Genomic DNA, 24,209 nt, shown 5'->3' on the forward strand with positions numbered 1-24,209 from the left:
AGGATACCAAAGTTCTATACTAGGAGTGTCCTTAAGGTATCTAAAGATCCTCTTAACAGCTAGTAAATGTGATTCTTTAGGACATGATTGAAACCTAGAACACAAGCAAACACTAAACATAATATCCGGTCTACTTGCGGTTAGATAAAGCAATGAACCAATCATGGATCTATATAATTTAACATCCACACATTTACCTCCTTCATCCAAGTCAAGCTTTGTAGAAGAACTCATTGGAGTGGCATAGGGTTTCCCATTTTCCAATCAAATTTCTTGAGCATATCCTTGACGTACTTAGCTTGATTGATGAAGATGCCATCTTTTTTTTGCTTGATTTGGAGTCCCAAGAAATATGAGAGCCCCATCATGCTAATCTCGAACTCACTTTGCATTAGCTTAGAAAATTCTTGGCAAAGAACATCATTAGTAGAACCAAATATTATATCATCAACATAAATTTGAACTACTAATAAATCTTTACCTTTTCTCTTTAAAAACAATGTAGTGTCAACCTTTCCTTTTGAAAAACCTTTTTCAATTAAAAAATTTGACAATCTTTCATACCAAGCTCTAGGAGCTTGTTTTAAACCATAAAGAGCTTTTGTCAATTTTAAAACATGATCCGGAAAATTTGAATCTTCAAAACCTGGAGGTTGTTCCACATACACTTCTTCTTTTATAAAACCATTTAAAAATGCACTTTTAACATCCATTTGATATAATTTAAATTCATTGAAACATGCAAATGCTAATAACATTTTAATTGTTTCCATCCTACTTCTTCTTGAGTATAGCCTTGAGCAATAAGTCTAGTCTTGTTCCTCACTATATTACCACTTTCATCAAGCTTATTTCTAAATACCCATCTAGTACCTACAGTAGTTTTACTACTAGGCCTTTCAACTAATGTCCATACTTTACTTCTCTCAAATTGATTTAATTCTTCTTGCATAGCCATAATCCAATGTTCATCTTTTAATTCTTTTTTGATGTTCTTAGGCTCTATGCATGAAATAAATGCAACATAATTACAAATATTTCTAAGAGAAGATCGACTAGTTACCCCTTTAGATGGATCACCTATAACTTCACCATCCTTGACATAGTTGTACTCTCTTGGATAAGATACTTCCCTTTCTTCAATGGTTGGATTCTCGAGGGGATCATGAGTTTCCTCATCCTTTGTTTCTTCCTTTGATGATGATTCTCCAACATCATGTCTAACGTCATTTGTATTTACAATGCCTACATCATCATTAACACAAGAATCCTTCCTCAGAAGGGGATTATCATCGAAAACAACATGTATAGACTCTTCTACAACTAAAGTTCTTTTATTAAATACACGATAAGCTTTAGAATTTAAGGAATAACCCAGAAAATTTCCTTCATCACTTTTAGCATCAAATTTGCCAAGGTTTTCTTTATCGTTGTTTAAAACAAAACATTTACATCCGAAAGGATGAAAATAACTAATGTTAGGCTTTTTATTTTTGAAAATTTCATATGGAGTTTTCTTTAAAATTGGCCTAATCATTACTCGATTTATAACATAACAGGTGGTATTTGTGGCTTCCGCCCAAAAATATTTTGGCAAATTATTTTCACAAAGCATGGTTCTAGCCATTTCTTCTAAAGTTTGATTTTTCCTCTCAACAACTCCATTTTGTTGAGGGGTTCTAGGTACTAAAAAATTATGGTTAATACCATTAGAATTACAAAATTCAATAAATCCAAGATTTTTAAATTCAGTTCCATGATCACTTCTAACACTAGTGATAGAGTAACCTTTTTCGTTTTGGATAATTTTTGAAAATGTGATGAAATGTTCTAATGCTTCATCTTTTGTACTTAAGAATAGAACCCAAGTATATCTAGAGTAGTCATCTACCAAGACAAATGCATATTGTTTTCTACCTAAGCTAGTAGTTCTAGTTGGCCCAAAAAGATCTAAATGGATCAATTGTAAAACTCTACTAGTTGATACATCATTAATGGATTTAAAAGAAACTCGCTTTTGTTTTCTTTTAGCACAAGCATCACAGATTTTATCATTATCAAATTTAAGCTTAGGCAACCCTCTTGCTAAGTCTCCTTGAATTAACCGTTGCAAAACACTCATACTAGCATGTCCTAGTCTCCTATGCCATAACCAACTATCATGCTCATCCTTAGAAACTAGGCATAAATTAGTCATATCAAAAGAATCTAAATGCGCCATGTATATTTTTCCTATTCTATGACCAACAAGTATAATCTGATTAGATGCAATGTCAATGACTTTACAACCATTAATTTCAAATAAGACATTGAATCCTTTATCGCATAATTGACTAATACTCAATAGATTATGCTTTAATCATTCACATATAAAACATTTTTAATTTGTATGGAAGAGGTATTACCTATTGTACCAATACCTTCAATGTGGCCTTTTGAATTGTCTCCAAAAGTCACTTCTCTTCTATTTTTGGTGTTAAGCTCAATAAACCGGCTTTTGTCTCTGGTCATGTGTCTTGAGCATCCACTATCAAGGTACCATGAATTTGAATTTGTTTCCCGTGCCTTGTAGCAATGCTCCTTTCCCTACAAACATAGATTAATTTTTGATTTTTGGTACCCAAATTCTTTTGGGTCCATATTCATTAGTTTCCAAAATCCTAGTCCCCTTAGGTATCCATTTGTATAGGATATCTTTATCTTTAGTAGTAATGAGTTCTTTAGGAACCCACATACTTCTAAAGATTTTTCCATTAGAGGTTCTTTGGGGACCTCTATGATTGTAGTTTCTAAAACTTTTTCTAACAAAGTTGGATTTTGAATTTCCACCTTTTTCAAAATATTTTGTTCCAACTTTATCAAAAGAAGTTTTAAGATCATCAATTTTCTTTTGATGATCATCATTGATCTTTGAAAGTAAATTTTGCAAATCTAAATTTTTCTTTTCAAACTCTTCTAGTTTGATTTGCAAATCTTTGATTTTACTTTCAAGATCGTTGTTGGTTTTGGATATGAGTTTGTTTTCATTTTTCAATTTTGAAACATCATTTTTATATTTTAAAAATAATTTCTCATAATCCAAAGCCAACCCATTATATTCCTCTAATAACTCATCAGAGGATAAATCATCAAAATCGGATGAGTTAGAGGTTACCTTATAATCTTCCCCGAATGTCATCAAGCACAAGTTAGTTACTTCTTGTTCCTCTTCATCGGAACTTTCTTCATCGCTCCATGTAGCCACATGAGCCTTGTGCTTATTCTTTGATTGACCCTTTTTCTTCAATTGTGGGCAATCATATTTGACGTGCCCCGGCTTTTTCCATTCATAGCAAATGATTGGGTCCTTCTCTTTCGGTTCATTTTTTAGGCCTTCATTTCGTTTGAATTTTCTTCCTCGATAAGGTCTCATCATTTTTCTGAACCATTTGGCAAATAATGCCATTTCCTCGTCATCGTCATTCGAATCACTCTCATCTTTTGTGGATTTGAGAGCAACTCCAATGTTTTTCTTCTTCTCCTTCTCCTTTGGTGTCTCATCAATCTTGTCGAGGTCCACCTCGTCTTCGAGCATCATTTCATGAGTGAGGAATGGCCCAATTAGCTCTTCAAGAGTTAAGGACGTTAAGTCCTTAGACTCGATGATTGCCATCTTCTTTTATTGCCATGATTTTGTGAGGGAGTAGACTAACTTCCTCACAAGCTTTTCATTTGAAATGATCTCTCCATATGATTTTAGACCATTGACAATCGTTGAAAATCTATCCGTCATAGCTTTGACATCTTCATTTGGTTTCATCCAGAAATTTTCATAGTTATGCGTTAGAATACTAATTTTAGATTTCTTTACCTCATCGGTACCTTCATGAGTGACTTGAAGTTTGTCCCATATTTCTTTGGCGGTTGTACACGATGAAACTTTTCCGTATTCATCTGGTCCAAGAGCACAAAAAATGATATGGATGGCTTTGGAGTTGAGCTGGAACATTCTTGTCTCTCCTTCACTCCACAACCTTGGATGAGTGAGAGGTTTGATGTATCATTCTTCTACGGCATTCCATGCTCCCATGTCACTTGCTTGAATAAAGTACATCATCCTATTCTTCCAATAGGCATAGTTAGCTCCATTGAAGAAATGAGGCTTGTTGACAGGCATCGAATCGAGACTGGAGTCGAAATTTGAAGCGGAGGCCATTGATGACTTGATAATCGATGTAACTCTTCCCGAATCGAATCAAGAGGCGATTAAACCTTCAAATGAATGAGGCTTTGATACCAATTGTTGAGTTAATCGATCGACGAAATCGGCCAAGAGGGGGGTGAATTGGCAATTAAAAATTTCGGTGGAAGCTTTTGCAGAAAATTGAAAAGATTTGCACAGTGATTTAGAGTGGTTCGACTTTCTCAACCAAAGTCTACGTCCACTACCTTAGCTATCCACACTAAGGATTTTCCACAAATTCACTAATTTGTCTTTCTTTTGAGGACAAAGAGTAACCTTACAAACCCTCAAGAATTATACCCCAAATTCTTGAGAAAAACTCTCTCCCAAAGAGAACAATACAAATTTGCAAACTTACAAGGAAATCCTCACAAGGTAGATTGTTTGCACAATTCTAGAACAAAGAAAAGAACTCTCAAGAATAAATACAATTGAGCACAAAAGTGTTCTTGAAAGCAAAATGAATATTGAATGAAAAATAGGCATGAAATGCTCAAACTTGAGGTTTGATGTTTTCTCTTTGATTCTCTCTTGATTCTAGTTGCTTGATGTTTCTTGTTATTGATCAATGGCTTCTAAACTTGTTTAAATACTCCTTGAATCAATTCTGAATGTTGGTGATAATTAGTGGAGTCAATAGAGCCGTTATTGTGTGAAAACAATTAATTTTCTGGGTGGGAGCGTCTCATGCATCGATGCATGACCATTATGCATCGGTGCATCAGTGTAAAATTTCAAATATTTTGACCGTTGGACTCTTAGTGCATCGGTGCACTAAGAGTGCATCGATGCATGAAGTGCATTCGATGTTTAAAAAATAGCCTGGTGCATCGATGCATGGATTGTGCATCGATGCATCAAATGCATTCGATGTTTTAATTAAATCAGAGTGCATCAATGCATGGAGAGTGCATTGGTGCATGGAATGCATTCGATGTTTCAATTTATTCATTGATGCATCGATGCATGATATTGATGCATCGGTGCATGCCTTTGAAAAATTGATTTAAGGCTTGATTTTGGTTCAAAATACTTTGTGAAAATTGTTTCAAAAATAGTTTAAGTACAAATCACAATTTTACACATTTAGTAAGGATTAAAATTGATCTTCAAAGACTTGGAGTAATAATTTGATATTCGATAAATTGAATCGAATATAAATTGTAAAAGCATTTGTAAAATCTTAAAATTCATTTAACTTAATTTGTTATATCGAAATATCAAAAATGTTTTTAACACAGATCCTTGACATGCACTTCCAGAAAAATAAAAATTTCAACAAAAAAACACACAATGCGAGCTGAAAATGGGAAAGTATGAAAGAGGAAAAGCTTACTTCCAGATAGCCCAAAAGAGAAAATAAATACCTCATTGCAAGTGAGGGGAGATGCTAAGAAATAAACGCAATCGGTGTTGCATTCCAGAAATTCTTCCTCCATTTTTTCTTTCTAAATAAAAAGCTGAAAGACAGAGCACTGCTTGGGTTTACAATTTTACCTGGCGGAAAATTGAAGAACAAAAACCAAACGAGAGTGCATGTGAGCGAAAGAGACTGAGAGGTGAATGCGTTGTTTGTGGTTTCATTATATTTGATCATATGTTGGAAAATCTTTAACCATAAGGATTAAAAGAAGAAATTATTATATGTCATTTATAAAAAATAATTTCAGCTTTGTGGGTGACTTTCAACAATGATTCTTAGTTCATCTTAGTAGTATTTTTCAACTATCCCCATTTTTTTCTCACAAGCATTTAATCGAATATCTATGCTTCACTTGAGATGACATGTATCTAACATTACACCTTGAATTGTTGATGGTCCCGATAGTCCCTTGGTCGGATCTTCTCTCAATGAACCCTTATTCAAGTCAATACCTCCACATAATTCAAAGTTAGATTAGAATTTCTCATGCATCCCCGACTGAAAAGTTACGCTCGAAATGAGAAGAGAGAAGCAAAAAAGAAAATTCGATATCGAAAAGGAATTTAGGGTTTAGAATTAAATTAACGATTGTGTTGTAAGTTTTAAAAGTTGGGGGACCTAAATACAAGGACCTGAAAAGTTCAGTGACCATATTGCAAATGTACTAACGGCAGTGTAACGGTCAGGGACCATATAGCAAATGAACTAAATGTTGGAGGACTGTATTACAAGTTTTAAAAGTTAGGAGACCTAAACGAAAGCTTTAGAAAAGCTTAGTGACAATTACTATACTTTACCCTTCAAATTTTATACATATAATAACTTTAGAGACTCGAGCTATTAAAAAAATAATAGAATTGGTCTTTTCTCAACTATTTAATAGTAGAATTAGTTCTTTTTAATTCAATTATTTAGTAATTAATTAAATATTAATAAACTTTAAAGTATTGTGATTAAACATTTTCAGTTGGTATACTCCCTCTTTTTTATTGTGAGTTCAATACATATTAAGAACAAAAAAAAATTCCTCTCATAAAATATGAATTGTTAAAAGAAAAACAATCAATTAAATCGTGACATTTAATACTTATTAGTATTTTAATCATATTAATAATTTAATTAATCATTAAAATGATTGATTAATGCACAATTGCACATACTAATTTGATAATATTATCAAATCAAAATATTATTTTAACGAAAACTAAATACCAATTTTAAAAAATCACTAAGGTGGTGTTTGGTTGGCATGAATCCTTGGAATTATAGGGAATTGGAATCCAATTCCACCACTTTCCCATGTTTGGTTCAAGTTTTCAAAGGGAATTGCAATCCCTCATGGCTTCAACTTTCCATCAAATGAGAAAAAGTGAATTACATCAAAAATGGATGGAATTCAATTCCCTTGTTGGAGAGAATTGAAATTTGACCATACTACCCTCATCAATCTTTTGGTAACTTATTCATATATTGAATAAAAATATTTTTTTATTATTTCGGGTTGGGTCGGGTCGGATTTCTAATTCATATATTCGGGTCGGGTGAAACTTTATTTTAGTCGGGTCGATTTTTTTAAGTGTGATATTCGGGTAGGGTCGAGTTCGGGTTTAGGGTGAAAAATACCCGACCCAAAAAATATATATAATTTTACCTTATATATTTAGGAATAATTACAATAATACATCTCTATATATAATTTTTTTAAATTAAGTCACTGTTTTTATTGAATAAAAATATTTTTTTATTATTTCGGGTCGGTCGGGTCGGGCCGGATTTCTAACTCATATATTCGGGTCGGGTCGGTGAAACTTTATTTTGGTTGGGTCGGTCGGTTTTTTTAAGTGTGAAATTCAGGTTGGCTCGGGTTCGGGTTTAGGGTGAAAAATACCCGACCCGACCCAAAAAATATATAATTTTACCTTATATATTTAGGAATAATTACAATAATACCCCTCTATATATATATATTCAATTAAGTCACTGTTTTTATTGAATAAAAATATTTTTTTTAATTTCGGGTCGGGTTTCTAATTTATATATTCGGGTCGGGTCGGGTGAAATTTTATTTTGGTCGGGTCTCGGATGGAGGTTCCCTTGTTGTCGGGTCGGTGTCTGGTGGACCAAAAACCCGACCCAACTCGACCCATGACCATCCCTAATTGGGATGATTTTAACTTATGATGTTTATTAGCATGATTTTTGTAATTTATTGAAATGAATAATCAATCAATAAAATTAATTTTTTTAATTTTATAATATATTGTTACATATCATTTATAAAACAAACTAAAATTAAGTAAAAAAAATAAGAAGGGCAATCATGTCATTTTATATTATTGAAATCAAATTCATCTGACATGTCTGTGAACCAAACAGAATATGGAATTAGATTCCAATTCCTGACAAATTTCAATTCTCTCAGAAACATTCCAGCGAACCAAACGCGTATAAATTACGGTACTTTTAGAAGGTGGACAATACAAAGAGTAAATCAATCTAACGGCCACGAAAGAATTGATCAACTGATGCCTAACTAGGTGGATAGTTATCTTCTTCCACCCCCACTAGGGTCTCAAGTTCAACATCCCAATACCCAAAACAAAAACCCTTCCATTTCCCCATTTATTTTATCCAATTCAATCATCCAATCCAACTAGTCCCAAAGCTCACTGCTTTATTAAGTATTTTTTTCTGTAAGTACCATTTCTCTCATTGTCTCTATTTATATCTTAAACCTAATCTCTGGGTTCTCATATCCTGCAACTCAAGTTATAGTTTTGAAGATTTCTACTATGTAGTTTATTGAATAAGATAAAGAATCTAATTCGATAGAGAGACACTTAACAGACAGAGAGATATTATTTACCCTTACATGGGGAAATCAGGTGGTAGAAAAAAGAAGGGTGGTTCAAACCAGCTTTCCGTTGATAACCATTATAGTAACACTAGTGCACATGCTAATGGTGGTGTTGATTTAGACTCTTCTATATTTCTGAAGAGAGCCCATGAACTTAAAGAAGAAGGCAATAAGAAGTTTTAAAATAAGGATTATGTGGCTGCTCTTCAACACCATGATGATGGTCTTAAACTTATCCCCAAAACCCACCCCGACCGGGCTGTCTTTCACAGTAACATAGTTGCTTGCTTGATGCAAATGAAACCCATTGATTATGACACTGTTATTGTTGAATGTACCATGGCGCTTCAAGTTCAGCCTCGCTTTGTCCGAGCTCTTTTTAGGAGGGCGAGGGCTGTCGAGGCTATTGGGAAGTATGAAATGGCGATGCAGGATGTGCAGCTTTTGTTGGGGACTAACCCCAATCACAAGGATGCTTTGGAGATTGCAAGGAGACTGAGGACTGCTTTGGGTCCTCGCTAGGAGGCTCAGCAAGACCTCCAGAGCCGTCCCTCCCCGGCTGCACTAAGGGCTTCTGCTGTTCGTGGTGCCCCAATTGCTGGCATTGGGCCTTGCTTACTTGCTCTCCCGGTGCCTAAGAAAGCATCATCGCCTCCAGGGGATCAGTTGGATCACCAAATAATAAGCTGGAGAAGATCCAAAGGAATGCAGGAACTGAAAATGGTACCGATAACAAGGCCCAGTTTCCAAGACTTGTGCTGAAGCCCTCAAGTGGTTCTTCGAAAGCACCTAATAATCTGAATAAGGGTGGCCCCAGAGATCAGTTGGTTTCATCTTCTGTTCATGGGCAGGTTCAGCAGGCAGCAATTCGATGGAGGCCTTTGAAACTTGTTTACGATCATGACATAAGGCTTTCCCAAATACCAGTTAATAGCAGCTTCAAAGTGTTGAGAGAGATTGTGAGCAAGCGTTTTCCTTCATCCAAGTCAGTATTGGTCAAATACAAGGATAGTGATGGAGATTTGGTTACTATTACCTGCACGACAGAACTAAGGTTGGCGGAGTCTTCTGTTGATTCTTATATTCCTTCGGAACCAGAAGAATATAAAACTGGTGGATTTGGGATGTTGAGATTGCACATTGTTGAGGTGAGTCCAGAACAGGAGCCACCATTACTAGGGATAGGATGGTAAACGGGTATAATTTCATGGATTCCGCACCCGCTCCAATCGGAGCAGGGATGGGAATAATTTTAGCGGGGAGTGGAGGGTGTGGATTTAAAAATTGGTATCCGTCGTTGGTAGTTGACGGGTAATGGGTTTGAGACATTACCCGCCCCGCATCCGCCCGCCCCACATCTGTCTATTCAGTTAAATATCCATTAAATTTTGGACCATTATGAATTTAGGTGTAATTTTAGAGAGTAATTTATAAATTCTAATATTGTACAAGATATAACTTGTAATTTAACCAAATATTATGGATAAGTTTATGCATAAATTTTGTTCTTTCATATCTCTCGTTACTGCGCCGATCTTTCAAACCTCTTGTTTCTGCGCCGATCTTTTAAACCTCTGGTCTCCACTCTCCAGCTTATTAAGGTACGTTTCTTCCTCTTCTTTAGTCTTTAATCTGGTCTCTTCTTTAGTCTTTAATCTTTAGTCGAACCACGGTTTACTGCGAGTCAACCAACCAGGCCTTTCCCATTATAATGGTTTACTCTTCGACTACTCTCGCAATAACAACAAGAAGGAAGCTCTAAATTTCTTTTTCGGTATTCATCGTTTTGGTTTGCTAGTTGATTGATCCACTTTATCATGTGTTTTAAAGGTATGCGGATGCTTGTTTAATGTGATATCTAGAAGACAAGTTCATTGCCAACGTTTGAAACTTGGGTTACTTGAGGATATTCGTGTAGGGACTTATCTTTTATATATGCATACGAGGACAGAGAATGTTAAAGATGGTAGGAGAGTTTTTGATTATTTAGGGGAAAGAAATATGGTTTCTTGGACTTCATTGCTTGAAATTTTAGAATGTTAAAGACGGTAGGAGAGTTTTTGATAATTTAGGGGAAAGATGGTAGGACAGAGAATGATGATTGTAATATTGGAGTATCAGATGTCACAAGTATTGCCTGAAATTTTAGAATGTTGTGTCAAAGAACAAAAACATTATGTGTTTGTCATTTATGTTTCTAGACTTTAATTATGTCTTTTATTATGGTGTTTTATGTACTTTAAGATCTATATTAACACTTAACTCGAATAATCATTGGTTTATTTTATTATGTTTCTTAATGGACGTGTTTGTTTTATGTTTGTTATTTATGTATAACTTAAGTTTGCTATCAGGCGGGTCTATCCGGGTACGTCTCTAGTTGGGTAGTGGGTGTGGGGATAGATTTGAGAATGTACCGCGTAGGCGGGTGTGAATTTGAAAATTTTTACCCATCATGGGTGGGCGGGTGATGGATTAAAAAATATTAGATGGGTATGGGGATGGGGAGAAAGTATCCGCACCCGACCCATCCGTTTGCCATCCCTATTACCAGAAGAGGATGAGGAGAAGCCTTTGGAGAGTGAAGGAGCCAAGGCTAATGAAATCGGGTCTCACTTGTCTCTTGGTGATAGCGTGTCGGAAGGTGTTGATACTGAGATTGAAACGATAGAGAAAGAAGCTTCGAAGGAAAAAGTAGGTATTGATCCTGATGCTCATATTGACTTGCATGAGCTTGGAATGGAGCTCTGTTCGGAGGCTCTAGAGGAGACAGTTACTAGCGAAGAAGCTCAAAACCTCTTTGACAAAGCTGCTGCCAAATTCCAAGAGGTGGTTACATTAGCCTTCTTTAATTGGGGAAATGTTCATATGTGTGCTGCAAGGAAACGTATTCCCCTAGACGAGTCCACTGGCAAGGAGGTAGTGTCAGCACAACTTCAAGTTGCGTATGACTGGGTTAGGGAAAAGTATTCTTTGCCAGGGAGAAGTATGCCCAAGCATTCTTAATCAAGTCGGACTTTGATGAAGGGTTGTTGGCACTAGGACAACAACAATTTGAAATGGCCAAACTTAACTGGTCTTTTGCACTTACAAAGAAAATAGATCTCTCAAGCTGGAATCCTGCTGACACATTTCAACTTTTCGACAGTACTGAAGAGAAGATGAAAGCAGCGACAGAAATGTGGAAGAAGTTGGAGGAGCATAGAGCAAATGAGTTGAAAGATCCAAATTAGATCAAAAAGGATGATTTGTTGAAGAGGAGGAAGAAGTTCGGAACTGCTGCAGTGGGTGGGCTCCCAGGAAGTCAGGGTGAGCTTTCACCAGAGGAGGCAGCTGAACAAGCAACTGTGATGAGATCACAGATACATCTTTTCTGGGGCAACATGCTCTTTGAACGATCCCAAATTGAATGCAAATTAGGAATTGATGGATGGAAAAGAAATCTAGATACCGCCATTGAGCGCTTCAAGCTGGCTGGAGCTTCTGAAGCTGACATTTCTACAGTCTTGAAGACCCATTGCTCAAATGGAGATGCCGTCGAAGGAGACAAGAAGTAAGATGGGGGTGAGGCCGAGGGCAGTGAGGTCAGTCAAACATTTGAAGAGTGATATTTTCCATCTCTTTGATGCTTTGGTTATTGGTAGCGCATTTGAGATTTTCCCTTTCAAATGGGATATTTGAGTCCAACATTGGTGAATGGCGTACCTGAAAGATTTTGGGTTTTAAGGTTTCTGTTTTAACCTTTAAAGTAACCTTTTTTTGGGTTATAAATAAAACACTATTTGTATACTGTTTTCACCTATGCAACTTCATGAGTTGCATGAATTTGTCATGAATGAAATACAAGATTCCAAGCATTACTTAAATTTTGATTACAAGGATAGCATGTTCTTGTCAAATGGAACAAATACATTACATGTGTACACATGAATCCCATATATGTATATCTACATGGACACATGAATTCCATATAAACAAAAGAATAATCCTTACATGCATGATCCTGCTCGCTATAATCTTCGTTTATGCTATGAGTACTGCCGACTTAAACATGCTTAACTTTGTTGTTTACCATTGGTGGAATCTTGGGATCCTTTCCCGGTATTTAGAACTTCATTGAATATATCAACTATCAGCTCCCTTTCCGCAAATTGCATGAAAGTACTAAAATCGTCTAGAATATCATATATCTTGCCGAATTTCACAAGATATTGCAGGCAACTGGATTTAAGTTTTGGAAGTTGGTATAAAACTGCAGTTTGGAGTCTCTCGAAGACATTCTGTGTATCGATATCTTCTAGCAGACTCTCGTGGCACGCCTCTTTCAAGTCCGAGATATCGTACTTATCAGCTGCCCGGAGAAGTGCTAGCCGGTGGGGCAGAAACTCTTCATGTTTGACATTTCCGTAAATGAAACATAGGAAAGCCCGACAAGCTTCAATTGACATGTCGGCTATGTTTATGGTTGAGAGTTCTTTTTCTTGCAGGTTATGCGAAAACATGCTGTGGAAAACAGGCGATCGTGCGGAAAGAACAGCACGGTGGGCTCCGATGCTCCCATTCGAAGCATTAATAACGATGTCCATGTGGATGCCCTGTGTTAACATATGACCGAGACATGCATGAACAACTGAATTGGGTTGATTTTGTGTGAACCCTTCAGTCCAAATGGAGCAAGGTTCCCCACCCTGTGAATCAACACCAAACTTATAACTGTTAATTCAGGCATGATATTATTTAACTTATATTCTTAGTATCATCTTATACATGATCGACTCTTACTTTCGAAGATGCAGTCTTGAGATCGAGAAATTCAACGTCGATAATGTATGTCCCTGTCAAAGGAGCCTCAACCGGCCAGACGAAATCGTCGTTCTTCTTCAGCTGCTTGTCTGTTATTTCTACAATCAGAGACGACAGAATTGGAAAACAAAAATAAGCATGGAAGACTGTGAATCATCTCAATTTATACACTCGTCAAAATATTACCTGGATGAGTGAAAGATTTTCGATCTCCAGCTGAGCAGACAACCTGGATTATGAAGGATGCAATGGGGGGATTCTCTCTCGTTACATTTGAGAATTCTGGGTATAGTTTAACATACAGCGCTCTGTTCTTCTCCACCGCCAAATGCCTTCAATCCACCAAAAAAAAACCAAGGTATAAGAACATGGTTCCAATAAAAAAAACTCTAGGAATCTCAGAAGAACTACAGTAACAACTAAATGATCTTTTATCTGAATAAGTTTTGGTTTTGAATCTTCGTAATGGGAAATAAAGAATGGGACTTGACGGACCAGTTCCAGTAGCCGATCTTGAAAGCATCGGACTTGCGGTAAGTGGAGGAGGGAAGATCGTCAATCCTCCACTGAGCAAGACGAGCAATGGTTTCAACTCGGTAAGCAGAGTGAGTCATCCTAGGCAAAGCCATAGATGTGATCTCATGGATGCAATCCAAGAAATGGTCTCCTGTCTTTCTTGTACCTGTAAAACACGTCTCTTTGCTGTCCGGACTCTGGCCTGAAATACTACAGACAAGAGGGAAGTAGCGTAGTGCGTTTCAAGTATTTAAATTTACGTTTCGAAGGTTGAAGAAAGATCGTGTTGGCGGTGGGAGAGAGGAAAGAAGATTTGGTGAAACACTAATTGGATTTTGAGCAGGAAGGACGGCAAGGTTACGTGGGGGTTATTTATTGTTGAACTCGAAGTGGATGGAGCCAGGTGGAAAATGTTTGAGTATAATTTAAATCTTATTTTAAAAAAATTGAGTTGAATTTATAAATTAAATTAAGATAGAATTGAATTGAATTGAATTTTTGTTTAAGTTTAAACTCTTATATTGTTCTAATTTAATGCTTTGCCATGTGAAAAATTGAAAATTAAACCAGCTTAAACAATTCTAATCTAATGTTTGGCTACGTGGATCCTCTTGTAATGCTCTGCCACGTGGAAGTCGAATCCTATTCCAATCTATTGCTTTGCCGTATGAAAAGTAAATCCTCTCCTGCACTCAACCTATTTATGGGCCATTGCTTGGATTTTCGTACAAAATAAATAATACTAACATCAACAACAACAAATTGCATTATTTTTTTTGGGATAATTTTAAATTTTTATTATCTAAATGCATAATTTTGCTATATAAAATATCTCATCAAAATTCAACCTACTACAATAAAAGTGGGTAGTCAACACCCCGAATTATTATAAAGGTAAATATTGAGACTATCTAATTATTTATATTCATTCCCTTTAATTGAATACCAACAATCTCTTAATTGAACTCAAAATATCTTTCTCACTTCTAATGCTTCTTCTGTACTATCTTCTATTTTTTTCCTCCTATAAGGAATAGATTAAAGTACACCAAGTAAGTTTCAAGATAGTAGCGAGGGTGACTTACCTTTCCCACACTACTGACCCATTCCCAAATTGCATTATCATTTCCGTAATAAAGTTTCTTTTTAATAATAATTTAACTTCACATTCTTTAAATTTTATAATTTTATGGCGTATTTACCAAAAAGTTACCCTATTTTTTTATTTACGTGTCGAACATCATTAGAGAAAATATTACGGATCTAACACCCTTTGCAGAAAGGCTGTTGACATCGTTTTTCGTCCGGGCGTGGAAAGACCGATACCGACTCGGGAGTTTTCTCTTTGAAATGATTTTCGAAATGTGAGGAGTCGCCACCAATCATTTAAGGTGAGATTGAACACCATAAAAACCGGGTGATTTTAATAAAACATTTTATTTTTATCAAAATATTGAGTTTTGGGGTTTACGAAAATCCAGAAATCAGGTTCGTGAGTCGTTTACGCATGTGGAAGGATTAACACTCCCACAAGCGCCCAAAAATTGGTACCTAGTTAATTACCCTATATTTAAAATCAGAAATTTTGAGTGCGATCTCTATTTAATTTAAAAATCATTAAGGATGCAAAGTTGAAAGGGTATTCATTTATTGAGAACGATAACATTCGCCCCCGAGCGTAAATGCGGGAGATCAGCTATTGTGCCTAATAAATGAACATTGCCTCGTGCGGTTTTGAAAATGATGTCGACTTATTTCAGGAATCACCAGTAGTCACTCCAGAGCATGATTACGGGAGATATACTATTAATTCTTTAATAAGTAAACATTGCTTTAAAGTTTAGCGTAACACTGATGTGGCACAATGTTGAAATGATGCTAGATCCGTAATATTTTATGAAACAATGCCTAACAAGTAGTTAATTTATCTTAAGGTGATATTTCTATAAAAATGTCAACTTTTTCCATATTTTTTTGTGTAAAAAATTTTATGCATTAAAATCTTCAAATATGATTTTGTAAATTATTTTATAACTCGATAAATTTTAGTTTTTGCATGAAATTACACAATACAATTATGTTTACCAATTACCACTTGACACTTTCTGCATTAATAGAGTATATATAAGAGTTATAATTCAAATTAATCATTTATTTTGCTATTTTTTAAAATAATTAAAAAAATTATAGTAAAATGTTTATAAAAGAAAAGTATAAATACATACATTAATCATTTATTTTGCTATTTTTTAAAATAATTAAAAAAATTATAGTAAAATGTTTATAAAAGAAAAGTATAAATATATACATGAAAATCTAAAGATTTTTCTTTGTTTTGTGTTATTCTCTAAACTTGTAACAAAATTCAATAAAAAAAAGAAGGTAAAGTTAAAAAATATCACTTATATATTTAAAATTATTTTTTAATATTAATTTTAAAAATATAAAATAAATATTAAGTTTTAATTTTATTAAAAAAGAATACACATTATTAACTGTTATTAAAAAATAATAAATAATAAATAATAATTCATTTATCCTAAATTATAATTATAATTTTATTTTAATATTTATATTTATATTTTTAAAAGTTAATTTTTTTTTCAAAAATATATAAAATTTATAATTTTTTAAATTATAAAATATTTCTTATTATTATTATTATATCATCATCATCATCATTTTAAAAAAAAGATTAGTTATAAAATTTTTATAAAATTATTCATATTTTAAATTATTTACTCTTAAAGTTTTCCTAGACTAGACTATACGTATAAGATTTTGAAAGGGTCAAAAAAACATTAAAAAATATCAAGTGATAATTAGTAAACATAATTGTATTATGTAATTTTATGCAAAAAAAATTAAAATTGTTGAGTTATAAAATAATTTACAAAAACATATTTTAAGATTTTAATGCATAAAATTTTTTTCACACAAAAAATAAAGAAAGTTGATGTTTTTACAAAAATATCACCATAACAGAAATTAATTACTTCTCAGGACTGTTTCAGAAAATTTTACAAATCTAGCACCCACCCAAAAAGTCGCATATATTATCTCACGTGGCGTCATATCAACGTAAGAAATAGATCATGACGTAATATTTTTTCTAACAGTGTGACGTAAATAAAAAAATCTGTGATTTTCAGTAAATACGCAATCATCGATATAATTCTCGATATACATCATTTTTAAAAAAAATATTTATGAAAATTGTTTTCTCATAAGATTATATATTGGAAATAGCACTCATTTCTACCGCGTACAGTAAAAATATGTCCTGTCAACCATGTTTTTTGAAATGTGAAATTCTTTATCTTATTCGACATCTTATCAATAAACTTTCTTGACATTTAAAAATGGTGCTTAACCGATAGAGAGAGAGAGAGTGTGTGATGATGAATGAAATGATATTTTGAAAACTTTATTACTTGGTTTATTCCTAATTTATACTCCTATTAATCTTACGGCGTATTTACCGAAAAATCATTTTTTTTATTTGTGTAAGATGTCGTTAAAGGAAATATTATAAATTTAACAGCTTTTACAAAAAGACGTAGATCATGATTCGCGTTTTACACTGATGTAACACTACATATTAATTTTTATTAGGGTAATATTTACGTAAAAATGTCAACTTTCTTTTATATTTTTTGTGTGCAAAAAATTGTATTCATCAAAATCTTTAAATATGTTTTTGTAAATTATTTTATAACTTATTTATCAATTACCACTTGTCACTTTCTGCATTAATGGAGTATATATATGAGATATAGCTCAAATTAATCATTTATTATTCTATTATTTAAATTAATTAAGAAAAATTATGTTAAATAAAAGAAAAGTATAAATACATACATGAAAATCTAAAGATTTTTCTTTATTTTGTGTTATTCTCTAAACTTGTAAAAATTTAATAAAAAAGAAGGTAAAGCTAAAAATATCACTTATATATTTAAAATATTTTTTAATATTAATTTTAAAAAATATAAAACAAATATTAAATTTTAATTTTATTAAAAAATGAATACACATTATTAACAGTTGTTAAAAATAATAATTGATGAATAATAATTCATTTGATCCCTCAATTGTAATTAAAATTTTATTTTAATATTTTTTATATTTTAAACAATTAATTTTAAAAATTAAGAATTTTTTCAAAAATATATGAAATTTATAATTTTTAAATTATAAAATATTTCTTATTATTATCATCATAATCATCATTTTGAAAAATAAATACTAGTTATAAAACTTTTATAAAATTATTCATATTTTAAATTATTTACTCTCAAAATTTTCCTAGACTAGACTATACGTATAGGATTTTGAAAGGGTCAGAAAAACATTAGAAAGTACTAAGTGGTAATTGGTAGATATAATTATATTGTGTAATTTTATAAAAAAAAATTATTGAGTTATAAAATAATTTACGAAAGCATATTTAAAGATTTTAATTACACACAAAAAATATGAAAGAAAGTTGACGTGTTTACACAAATATCACCCTAACAGAATTAATTACTTTAAGATACCGTTTCAGAAAAGTTTATAGATCTAACACCATCTCAGAAAGGCATCAGATTATGATCAGTGTCCTATATCACATGACACCACGTTAACGTAAAACACGAATTATAATCCGTAATATTTTATTTAACGTGTACGTAAAACATTTTCCTCTTACGGTAAAGACATGTCATGTTAACTATGCTTTTTGAAATGTGAACTTCTATATCTTATTTGACATCTTATCAATAAATTTTCTTTTCTTCTAAAAAATCGCGCTTAACCGATTTAGAGAGAGAGAGAGAGAGAGAGAGAGAGAGAGAGAGAGAGAGATGAAATGATATTTTGAAAACTTTACTACTTGGTTTATTCCTAATTTATACTCCAATTAATGTTTTGCTGTGCAACAACACTGAATAATTGATTGGTGGAGACGAAGTGTGTGGGGCACATGAACTTAGAGAGTCTTTTAAGCATCTCAAGCTTGCAAGAAGCATCTACACTTTCCCTTGGATTACTCAACTTCATCTACACACTTCTTTGTTACTTACAAATCTAGATAAAGCTACACAGTGATTCTGTTTCTTTTCATCAATTTATAATAATCCTATCATTCCCTTGGGGCCACTGCCTCCCAAATCTCTTTTACCATTAAAAAATTATAGGAATAATTATCTATTTAAGCCTTTAAATTTTGATTTATTTTGATTTTATCCTCTACATTTTCTATTGTTAATTATACTTTTTCTCCCTTGAACTAAAATCCTGGCTTTGTCCATGATTGTATTAACAAGTTTAAAAAAAACTAAGATATAAATATTTGGGTAAACTGCATCAGATGCCATCGAACTTTAGGCGTTGTAATGTTAATACCACTGAACTTTTAATTTTACCAATTTATAGCACTGAACTTTTATTTTTATTTCAATTATACAACTGAACCGTTAAATCATTAATGGGACGATAACGTGACTGATGGTTGTTAACGTAGATAGCTCACCAAAACGATATCGTTTTTGATCCGACTGTTAATGATTTAACAGTCCAATGGTATAATTGTAATGAAAATAAAATTTAGTGTTATAATTGATAAAATTAAAAGTTTAGTAGTATAAACGACACAACAACTAAAATTTAGTGGTGTCTGGTGTAGTTTACCCTAATTATTTTCATGATAAAATAATTAGGACCCGGGAGTTAAATGATTAAGAATAGCTTAGAAGTAACTTTTTGTCTTAAAAGTTCATAATTAGTCTCCGACTTTCTATCATATGATATTGGTTTATAAGCCAATATTCAGAAGACAATAATATTACGTGAAGATGACACACACGTATCAGTTTTGACAAGGATCGATGGCTTATATTATTTTATTCTCCTCTAACCTCTGTTAATTCTAATTAAATAAATATTTATGTAATACAAATGGAATAAGAGCCAGGGGTGTTTATTAAATGATTCGATCATGAATTGAGTAGTGTTTAACTTGTATTCGTTAAGTTTGATAAAATTTTACTCGACATATACTTGTTAAAATAACTCGTTACTCATTAAGTTCACCAAAATATTTATCTTATTTTTTAACTATAGGTAAAATCTAATGAATTATTAATTAATACTTTAATATTTTTTATTATTTATCAATAAATTAATAATTTAACATCTTCTTAACAAATTAATAATATTAATTAGACTTTCTTATTTTAATGGAACTTTTAAAGGTAACTAAAAAATGATAAATAACTTTAACAAATTCCTCACAAACTTATAGTCGAGTTGAACCTTACTCGAATCAACTCATTAAGGTTCTGAGTCAGACTCGAATTTAAATCAACTCAATTAAAATCAAACTTTGACCGAATCAAGTTAAAACAATTCACGAACTACTCACGCATCCCTAATCAACTATATATCTTAATAAAAAAAACCCTGCTATATATCATCAAACGAATCCATTTACAATGATTTTGTTGAGCCAATCGAAATGATGAAATAGCCAAGAGGGGAGTGAATTGGCAAATAAAAATTTTGGCGAAAACTAAAAGAAAAAAAATGAAAAATTGAACACAAGAATTTTAGAGTGGTTCGACTTTCTAAATCAAAGTCTACCTCCACTACCTTAGCTATTCACTAAGGATTTTCACAGATTCATTAATTTGTATCATCCTTTGAGGACAAGGCGTAACCTTACAAGTCCCTTAAGAATTATACCTCAAATTCTTGAGACAGTCTCTCAAAGAGAGAATTACAAATTTGTCAACTTAGAAACATCTCACAAGAAAATTGTTTGCACAATTCAAGAACAAATAAGATCGCTTGACAAGTAAAACAAATGAGTGCAAAAGTGTTATTTGAAAGCAAAAGGAATGTTGAAGAATGTTGACTTTGATTTTGGCTCAATGTGATTACTTTGGCTTTCTCTTTGATCTTTTGTCTTCGCATATGACTTGAAATCTTGTTTTTATACCTCTTTAATCAATTCTAGCCGTTTGGGTTTTTGTGAGAGTTAATAGAGACTTTGAGAAGAAATTTTATAAATGTTGCCCCAGAAGCCTTGAGTATCGATATTACCTGCATTAAATACAAAAGTTCTAGCTATTGAGGAAAGAGGAGTATTCGGTACTCACAAAAGGAGTATCGATACTCATAGGAGTATCGGTACTATAATGGTATACTCAAATTTGCAATTGTCAAAAACGTAAAGAAAGTATCGGTACTCTCATTTCAAGTATCAAAACTTATAAGGGAAGTATCGGTACTTCTCTTAGAAGTACCGGTATTGCTTCACATTTTATGCCATTTGTATAGATATTAGTATTGATGTCGTATTAACAGTATCATTACTGTTCTTGTAGTATCGGTACAGCATGGTTAAAAATTGATTTTGACTCGATTAAAATCCAAAACCCTTTGTAAAAATGTTTGAAATTTATTTCCAATATATAACTTGAATTTTGAAAATAGTAAAGAGTAAAAATGGATTTTTGACCTTAAAAAGTGTTTCTATATTCGAACGATTGAATCGAACATAAAATTGAAAATTGAATAAAAATAATCTTAGATTTTCTTAAAAATATTAATTTTTGGTATATCAAAATATCGAAGCAGTATCGATATCGCATGAACAATTCGATACTGTTCTTGTAGTATTGATACCAAAGGTAAGAGAGGTATCGATATTTTTATAGCAGTATCGATATTGCTTGTTGTTTTCAAATGTGTTCAAATTATAGTTAGCAAAAATGGTATCGATACCAAAAACCCTAGTATCGATACTGTTGTAGCCTAATGGTCTTTAACGACTAGTTTTATTTAAAAGTTATTACAGAAGTACCGATACTCCTTGTTTTGGGCAGTTTTATTTTTCAACAATTAAGTCTCCAACGGCTACAAACTCATTCCAACATACACAAATCAGTCGAAGAGACTTGAAGAAGGTTACAACACCTATCAAAACAATCCACATCAAGATAAAAGCTCTTTCAATCTTATTTTTCCTTTTGGAGAGCTTAATTTGTAAACACCTACCTTTTAGAGGTTTTCTCGTTTACATCAAGATAAAAGCCATTGAAATTAAAAAATTGTTAAAGGTTACTCTTGAGCTTAGAAAAAGAAAGAACAAATTAGTGAATTTGTTAGAAAATCCTTAGTGTGAGCTAAGATAGTAGATGTAGACTTATTTGTGAAGTCGAACCACTTTAAATCATTGTGCCTAATTTCCTTATCATTTCTCCTCAATTCCTAAATTTTAAAATGCAATCCACCCCCTCTTCGCTATATTTTCGGTTGCCCATAGAGCCTAAAAAATCCCAACACTTGATTTGGAGTACCAAGAAGAATGAGAACTCCTCCATCATGCTCATCTCAAACTTATCTTGAATTAACTTTGCAAATTCTTGGTAAAAAAATATCATTAGTAGATCCAAAATAATATCATCAACATAAACTTGAACTACTAATAAATAAGGTCGTGTCAACTGTAACCCCTTAAACCTGACTTGAACGTTACTACCGAATCTCGGAGACCATAACAATGTTTCGGTTGAACAAAAACCAAGAAAACTAATATATTAACATGCATCATAAGCAAATCGTAAAAATCCATGAGCAGAAGTAGGAATCCATAATATATATAATATACTACGAGTTTAAAGTACAAAACAAATAAAGTAATTTAACATCCCAAATTCCCATAAATAAGTATATATAGTTAACGAAAAAGGAAATAACATAAAGTCTAAAAATATGCATACGATGTTTGAAAGAAAATGAGCTACTAACGATCCTCCAAGTACCGGTCGTAGTCCTAAAGATCTAAGTAATTTGAAAACACAAAAACTAGAAAGTGAGCTATGAAGCACAGTGTGTCCTCTAAAATAAAACATATATGAAGTATATATAATACAACACAAGTGTAACAGTAATTTAGAATTTAATCGTCATAATGTAGCATCAATAGCACACAACTTTACCTTTCACCGCGGATAAACAGAATGAGGGCGTTATCCTCTGAAGAGGTACCCAAGTTAAAATACATAACTCATGATGAGGATCTAGCCCTCTGAAGAGGATCCCAAGCAGAAACAAGATGGGGATTAAATCTCATATAGCATAAGAACATGGATTAAATCCCATACAAAAATTGGACAGTGATTAAATCCCATACAAAAACAAGACGGGGAATAAATCCCATGTAGAATCAAGAGGGGGAATAAATCTCATTAGAATCTTTGAGTATCGATATTCGTACTTGGAGCATCGATACTGCCTGCATTAAATACAAAAATCCTAACCGTTAGGGAAAGGGGAGTATCGATACTCGTGAAGGAGAGTATCAATACTATAGGAGTATTAGTACTAAAATGATATACTAGAATTTGCATTTGTCAAAAAAGTAAAAAGAGTATTCGTACTCTCATTTTAAGTATCGATCCTTATATATGAAGTATCAATACTTCTCTTAGAAGTATCGATATTGCTTCACATTTTAGGTCATTTGTATCGATACTAGTATCGATACCATATAAACAATATCAGTGTTGTTCTTTCAGTATCAATACTGCATGATTAAAAATTGATTTTTAACTCAATATAAATCCAAAACCCTTTGTAAAAATGTTTGAAAGTTATTTCCAATAAATGACTTGAATTTTCTAAAGAATGAGGAGTACAAATGGAGTTTTTGACCTCAAAAAGAGTTTTTAATTTTTATATTCAAATCATTGAATCGAACATAAATTTGAAAATCGAATCGAAAATAATCTTAAAATTTCTTTAAAAATATTAATTTTTTATATATCAAAATATCAAAACACAGTTCAACAATTTTTAAAAAAAAATGTATTTTAATCAGGATATATTATTTACAAAAATAAAGCGAATTCGAGTAATAAATTCCGAGTCCAAATAATTATCTACAAAAGTAAAGCAAGCACAGATGGTGGATATCCGAAAGTTAACAGTGTAGTAATTAGAATATCTGAATACATAAAAAAGAAAAGTGAAATTTCTGCAAATATCTGAATCACACTAACCCTAATTTTTTCTTAAATTAAAAGGGTTTGCGAATTGAGTAAAGTGAGAAGTGCAGATTTTCATTATATTGAACTCTACCAAGTACAGTCGGGTTATAAAAATACACGATTCAATATATTGTAATTTATCATTCTATAAAGGCTTAATTCAAAAATAAATGCCTAAAATATATATATATATATATATATATATATATATATATATATTAAAGTACCTAAAGTATTCACTTTTTTCATCTAGGTATCTAAAATATTTTTTTTGATCAATACCGGTGTCAACTTTTACGTACCAAGACAAAAATGATCATATACTTCACGTTGACCTAAATAAAATACTAG

At 32.5% G+C, this 24,209-nt stretch overlaps 1 protein-coding gene and 1 pseudogene across 1 annotated transcript; one reads left to right on the plus strand and one right to left on the minus strand.

The window, feature by feature from the left end:
* Positions 1–8,281: 8,281 nt before the first annotated feature.
* LOC120126359 lies at positions 8,282–12,110 on the plus strand (annotated as a pseudogene).
* A 15-nt stretch (positions 12,111–12,125) lies between these two features.
* LOC120126360 (BTB/POZ domain-containing protein At1g55760-like) lies at positions 12,126–14,153 on the minus strand. Its single transcript, XM_039144573.1, has 4 exons — positions 13,801–14,153; positions 13,492–13,637; positions 13,285–13,403; positions 12,126–13,190 (listed from the first exon to the last, which is right to left on the minus strand). Exons 1-4 carry the CDS (start codon positions 13,932–13,934, stop codon positions 12,558–12,560), a joined length of 1,032 nt encoding a protein of 343 aa, XP_039000504.1. The 5' UTR covers positions 13,935–14,153; the 3' UTR covers positions 12,126–12,557.
* Between the last annotated feature and the right edge of the window lie 10,056 nt (positions 14,154–24,209).

The sequence above is a fragment of the Hibiscus syriacus genome, unplaced genomic scaffold, assembly GCF_006381635.1.
Source record: "Hibiscus syriacus cultivar Baekdansim isolate YM2019G1 unplaced genomic scaffold, ASM638163v2 tig00110458_pilon, whole genome shotgun sequence".
Taxonomy (NCBI): Eukaryota; Viridiplantae; Streptophyta; class Magnoliopsida; order Malvales; family Malvaceae; genus Hibiscus; species Hibiscus syriacus.

Coding starts and splice junctions, on each gene's coding strand:
- LOC120126360 (XM_039144573.1), bottom strand. CDS start 13,934: ATGGCTTTGCCTAGGATGACTCACTCTGCTTACCGAGTTGAAACCATT. Junction 13,638..13,800: donor AAGATCGGCTACTGGAACTG/GTCCGTCAAGTC, acceptor GGTGGATTGAAG/GCATTTGGCGGTGGAGAAGA. Junction 13,191..13,284: donor TCAAGACTGCATCTTCGAAA/GTAAGAGTCGAT, acceptor GTTGATTCACAG/GGTGGGGAACCTTGCTCCAT.